Source organism: Gossypium hirsutum, chromosome D12 (assembly GCF_007990345.1).
Source record: "Gossypium hirsutum isolate 1008001.06 chromosome D12, Gossypium_hirsutum_v2.1, whole genome shotgun sequence".
Taxonomy (NCBI): Eukaryota; Viridiplantae; Streptophyta; class Magnoliopsida; order Malvales; family Malvaceae; genus Gossypium; species Gossypium hirsutum.
The window spans coordinates 3,518,342-3,524,270 of NC_053448.1; the positions used below are offsets into that span (position 1 = coordinate 3,518,342).

The 5,929-nt window shown below is 33.9% G+C and overlaps 1 protein-coding gene across 4 annotated transcripts; it reads right to left on the reverse strand.

Moving 5' to 3' along the window:
* Window positions 1–875: 875 nt before the first annotated feature.
* LOC107953417 (uncharacterized protein At4g06598) lies at window positions 876–5,585 on the reverse strand. Of its 4 annotated transcripts, XM_041108238.1 has the most exons (8): window positions 5,406–5,584; window positions 4,101–4,158; window positions 3,250–3,993; window positions 2,495–2,570; window positions 2,258–2,384; window positions 1,226–1,402; window positions 1,077–1,126; window positions 876–987 (listed from the first exon to the last, which is right to left on the reverse strand). In XM_041108238.1, the coding sequence occupies exons 3-7, from the start codon at window positions 3,972–3,974 to the stop codon at window positions 1,122–1,124; spliced, it is 1,110 nt and encodes a 369-aa protein (XP_040964172.1). In that variant the 5' UTR covers window positions 3,975–3,993; window positions 4,101–4,158; window positions 5,406–5,584; the 3' UTR covers window positions 876–987; window positions 1,077–1,121. The 4 variants fall into 4 exon arrangements, with proteins under 4 accessions (XP_040964172.1, XP_016744216.1, XP_040964171.1 ...); XM_016888727.2 differs by lacking the exon at window positions 4,101–4,158 and having other exon boundaries at window positions 5,406–5,585; XM_041108237.1 differs by having other exon boundaries at window positions 876–1,126.
* Between the last annotated feature and the right edge of the window lie 344 nt (window positions 5,586–5,929).

Consider the following 5,929-nt stretch of genomic DNA (forward strand, 5'->3'; position numbering starts at 1 on the left):
CTTCATCTATTGTCCCGTATTTACTTGCAAAAATTCTTAACAAAATGAAATCCTGGAGCACCCACCCCCCACCCCACAATCGCCAGTCTGCTCGTTTTAGGCGTTCTGCGATTGCAACTTTGCCACCATCCATTCTCTTCCTAATTTATTCATTTTCCAATGGGTTAAATAATTATTTGGAAACTTGAATTTGACAACAACTCTCACATTGAGACTTGAACTTTTTTTTTGTTCAAATTAATCCTTGCACTTAGTAATTATTCTCATATTGAAGTTTAACTTAGGCAATTATCTCACATTGGGACTTGAAATCTTTTTGTCCAAGTTAATCCCTAAATTTAGCAATTATTCTTATATTGGGACCTAAACATGACAATTGTTCCCACATTAAACTTTGAACTTTAGGGTTTTCAAGAATATATCAAGAATTAAATTGAACCAAAAAAAATTTAAATCCCAATGTGAAAATAATTACCAAGTTCAAGAACTAACCTGAACAAAAACAATTTAAGCCCCATTGTTAGAACAAGTACCAAGCTTAGGGACTAACTTGGAAAAAAAATCATACCTCAATAATTTGAGAATAATTGTCAAGTTCAAACCCAAAAAATGACTTAATCCCTTTTCCAATCAATTTATGATTCCCTTATTTTTGTAAACTGCGTTGCTGTCCATTCTTTCTTTCTTTTCTTTTCTTTTCTTTTTTTTAAAAGCTCTTTTTAATGGGTAGAGTTTGAATTGTTTATAGCTTTTTTACAGGAAATATTTCTCTACCATTTATGCAAATTATAGAATAATGCACATCCAAACATCCTAAAGATCTCTGAAACTAACGTAGATACTCAGAAATGACGGGAAAATGGATGGAGCACATAAAAAAAAATCTAAATCAATCATAACCATTGATGAACAGACAAGATACTTGAGGGAGTAAAAGTGAAACATGGAACCTGCTCTTACGTTTACCATCTCAGGTGCATCGTATATCTGAAAAAGAAAGACAATTCTCTGGCAATTATGACCAGGTGCTGCACAAGAAGATAATAAAAGAGGGTAAAAAAGGGTTAAGAGCTGACTGAGAAATAAAGAGAGGATCAGTCAGAGAGTGGATGAACTTTGCTTTAGCCTGCAACAACCAAAACAACAAAAGTTCAGTCAGCAATGGCATCGGCAAGGATAAATTAAAAGATTTAATTGCAGAGTGGTGCGGGTAGAGGGTCATGACCTGAATTGGCATCCTTGTGTTTCAGAGAGAGGTTCGCAAATTGGGAATCAAGATCTCTACTGCTGGAGGGCCGATGGCTAGATGATGATGGCTTCTGCTTTTGATGTTGTTGCTGCTGCTGCTGCTGGTACAAGACTCGAAGCCTACCAATCTCCCTCTCCAATACTTCATGCTCAACTGGAACATAATGATTGCATAATTTAGTTTTCATTCAATGACATTCTGTTTTAGTTAATTAAAATAATTACTGTTTATCACAAGACAGATCAGTGACTGCCTCTGGGACGCATCGGCCTTTCTCCATAACTATTCATGCTTTTGGAAAAACCCCAACTCATTGTTAAAAGATCTTGTGCCCCCAAGCCTCTTATTCTTTCCTATTTATTATTGAGAAAAAATATGGAGAAAAATCCAATTTAAAAACTTTGAATGAAGTAGTTTTTGAAATATATGTTTTATAAAATATAGTTAATTAAAGTATTCAAAATAATAAAGGTCAAATTTAAAAAAAGAAGTTACCATAAAAAAATTAAATGACACATTTCTATGTTACTCTGGTTTTTAAGTACCCCTTGTTAGCACCATGCCTAACACACTTTCAAACATAAGTACGGGGATATGACCTTCTAAGCACCTTTCAGATACATAGAAACTAAGTAAAATTGACATAACAGTCTCAGATGCATACCTGTATCCAACATTCATATCCAGGAATGAATAATATGGTCACAATTTAAATGGGAAGAGGAAGGAATAAATTTCCATTTCTCAAGCTATCTCAAATCAACTATCCAGTAACCCTTTTCGTAGAAGTTTCTACTGCTTTTCCTCTTATAGCCATTTATGGGATAAAAAAGGAACAAAAATGGATCCTAAGACCCCTCATAATGCCAATTTGTACAGGTTCATATGGACTACATACAAATAATTACAATCGGGGGGTTGGGGGGGGGGCAAGGTCGTCATGCAATATGTAATGCAGAAAAAACAACATATAATTATAGCCTTCGAGGTCAGGGGTTAGATACTTACGATGTTTGATAAGCTGCTCCTGGGCTAAACTCTCTAAACGCTGTTTAAGAGCTTTGTTCTCCATGTTAAGAATAAGATTCTGCTGGTTGAGGAATTCAAGCTCAGCTGAAACTTCAGATCCTTCTGCCTGTTGAGAAAGACAGTTAACACTTCATTGTAAGACATACTGTTTCATTACTTCAAGTCAATTTGAAAATAAGTGAACAGTCAAAAACTGAAGTTTCAACTAATTCTTGCCTGCAAAGCCTGAACATTTCTTTCCAGCTCAGCTATGTACTGAAGTTTACGCACCCTTGAGCGTTGAGCAAACTGCCTGCAATAGATGGTGGCAAAGTAGTGATAAAACATTTGCAACCAATATCAGGTGTTGGTATAATGACCAAATATCTATACTGATAAAAGTTTCAAGAATCACAGGAGAAAAATGGACTCACTAGTTATTAATAAAGGATGTATCACTTAAACAGCCACACCAGAATAATAACTTTTGAAGAGACAATGCATGCATGTAATTCCTTTTAATAAAACAGAAACCATATGAACATGCATTGATGTGTGCTTATTCAGGAAAAGCGTGTGATCCAGAGTACAGTCAAGCACCAGTAACCTCCTCATGCTCTGTATGACCATTCGTAACCACAAGAAACATCTAATGGATGCACCCTAGGAACCTGCAGATCCTAATTCTAGCATCCAAATCCCATTGGAAATCAGTTGACAAGCTCCTTGCCAATTTGGCCATTATAAGGAAAAGGTAATTAGTTACAAACAACATTAACAAAATTAAGAGCAACCATGTTCCTTGAGTTCATAAAATGTAACTCTTAAAATATATTAACAGCAATCCAAAACAAATGCAGAAAACAAAATATAAGGAGCGAAAAAGGAAAGAAAAAACAGACACAGTCATGCAACAAGGAAATTGTCATGCGTTACTCCACCATGATAGTAACATAAGCCCAACAGCTGGAACAATAAAATAGGCTACTCACTGCTTTGCACGTTTTGTATCACTGTCAGATGACGAAGACTTAGCATAAGAATTATCTTTTTTCTCAGAATAAGCTTTTGCCTCAAGAGAGGAAGATTCAGCAGAATCTTGTTTTTCACTTGCTGTTGATGGAGCACTCTCTACTTCTTTTAAAGCACATGATGATCCCGAACCCTGAAGAATGGAATTTTCTCTACGAGAAGGAAGCCCACTTGAATGAGTCACAGCATTCAAAGATGAATCCCATGGCCTGTTCTTTTGTTTTACTAAGTTCACATCATTGTAAAAAGCAGCAAGCTGAGCATCTGTTTTACTGTGATAATCAAATTCCAGAGATGCCCAAGAAGGTGCAGAAATCATATTTTTATATCTGTACTCCTCTTGCGCTGCATAATCAAGGTTACGAGCATTAGATACATCAATGTATGCAAAAGAGTCACTCGATGAACGTCGATGACCTCCTCTGCGCATAGGAGTAATATCTGGCTCATTAAGGAGATCATCAAGCCAAGAGGGTTGATCCTCTATCAGAAAGCTTTCAGAAGAAGTGCGCATGTGGTGTGTATTTCCCTCTCTAGGATTTTGAACCAATCCAATTACATTGTTGGAGACATAATCAGTAAATGGTTGGGAGACTGTAGGGAAGGGACATTTTGGAGGAAGTAAAGCATGCTTTCCAGCATATATCGAATCTCTTATGTTTGTTGATCCCTTGGAATTCGCCATGACAAAGAACAAACAATTCCTGCAAAGAGCATACAAGAGAAAGGTAATGCAATAGATCAATTATGATTCTTAAAGACAAACACAAAATTCCAAGAAGTGCAGCAGTTATCTTTTCAGTTAACAAACCAAGAGACAACAGGCCCTCCATTCAACAAAGAAAATCAAAGGAACAATAGATCGTATCCTGCATCAAACTCATAACAGTTATATACCAGATAATGATCTAAACATAAAACATCCATGTCTGGCACACAGCATATAAATAAAAAAAAGAAGGAGCCATCCTAGCAAGAATTCACAATTAAAAAGGAAAATCACAGAAAATGATAAAAAGAAAAGCTTGTGAATCATGCATTACATAACACAATTTTGTCCATGTTTACCATTGCCAAATCTTACAATAAAGGTTAAAAGAAAGCCAAAAAAAAAAAAAGAAGAAGAAGATTGTGACATCATCCAAAATCTTTGTTAATGATCAGTATTTTGCTAGTTTTTGTTGAAACAAGGCTCATAAAGAACATCATAAATATTATTAGAAAACACTGAATCATAAACGAACATCGCCATATCTGCATCAAACACCCTTGTCAAAAACACATTTTCGATGTGATCATATTCATATCTTCTAGAAAAATGTTTACAGTTGCATATGTAGTAAAATTCTCATGGCACTGTAGCAAACACCAAATAATTAAAACCAGGAAGCAAGGAATAAAACCCCCACAGTTACATGGCTCAGCCTGTGGAAAAATTACAGAACCAAACAGAAAACAACGTAAAAGAATATAATCCCCAAATGCAAACCTCTCCAATAAAATTGGCGCGGGTAACACGTTTACAGGAAATAGATCAAGACAATCCTCAAAACAACCTTCAAAAAAATCTAAAACTCATCACCTTAAATCACACACTTCAATTTATTCGACAAAAAATGGAAAAAATTCAAAGCTAAATCTCTCAAAACTGGCAGACGCTGATTAACTTACTACAACAATTATGACATTATTTTTACTTTCTGGCCACTGATTATGGCACTATTCGTGTTCTAAATAATTCAATCAATAAACAAATAAAACATAACCTAAGCTGAGCTAAGCAAAGGTATAGAAGAGTGAAAAATCCAAAAACACAAAAACAGAAACGCAGCCCATTAAACAAAAAGATGATGATAATAATAATAATAATAATAATAATAATAACAAAGCTAAAGAATTGAAGATTAGGTATCCATTGAAAGGAAATGTTACAACGTGAGAGATAAAAATCAATTAAAATTGATAAAAAGAACAAAAAAGAAGAAGAAGAAGAAGAAGAAATATTCGTTTTGGAATCTAAGGAAAGAAAAATGAAAATTAAAACAAACCGAAGATGATTATTATGATTTGTTAAAATTGTAGATTATAAGTAAGAAATTATAGGTGAAAAGCTTACCTTTCGGGGATTGAAGAATTGAGATCTCGAAATGCAATGTTTCTAAATCGGAGGCAAACTATTTCTTACGGTTTTCTCTTTCATTTTCTTTTTCTTGTTTTCCGGCTTTTTGGGTGCTTTCTGTTTTATGGAATGAAGCCCTCTCTTCTCTTTCTTTATTTCTGCCTCTACGTTGTCTTGATATAATTTTGAATTGCATGCGAAATTAATTTATTATTAACACAAACCTGTAATAAATATAAAAATGAAGTAATAACGTTATTTGATTTGAATGATTTTTAGACAAGGATATAAGAAGCTATCTATACTGCAAAAAAAAATTACTGCAAATGTCATATCACTGCTTCCATTTAATTCTTAAATTACCCTCAAAATTGAAATTTACCATTAATATTTGTCATTATTCTTCTAACTTATTATTAATTCTATATTAAATTTTGTCACTAAAGTTATATTTTTATTGAATTTTTCTATTCAATTTTAATTTAAAATGATTTGATTTCAAAACAAATTAATATAATATT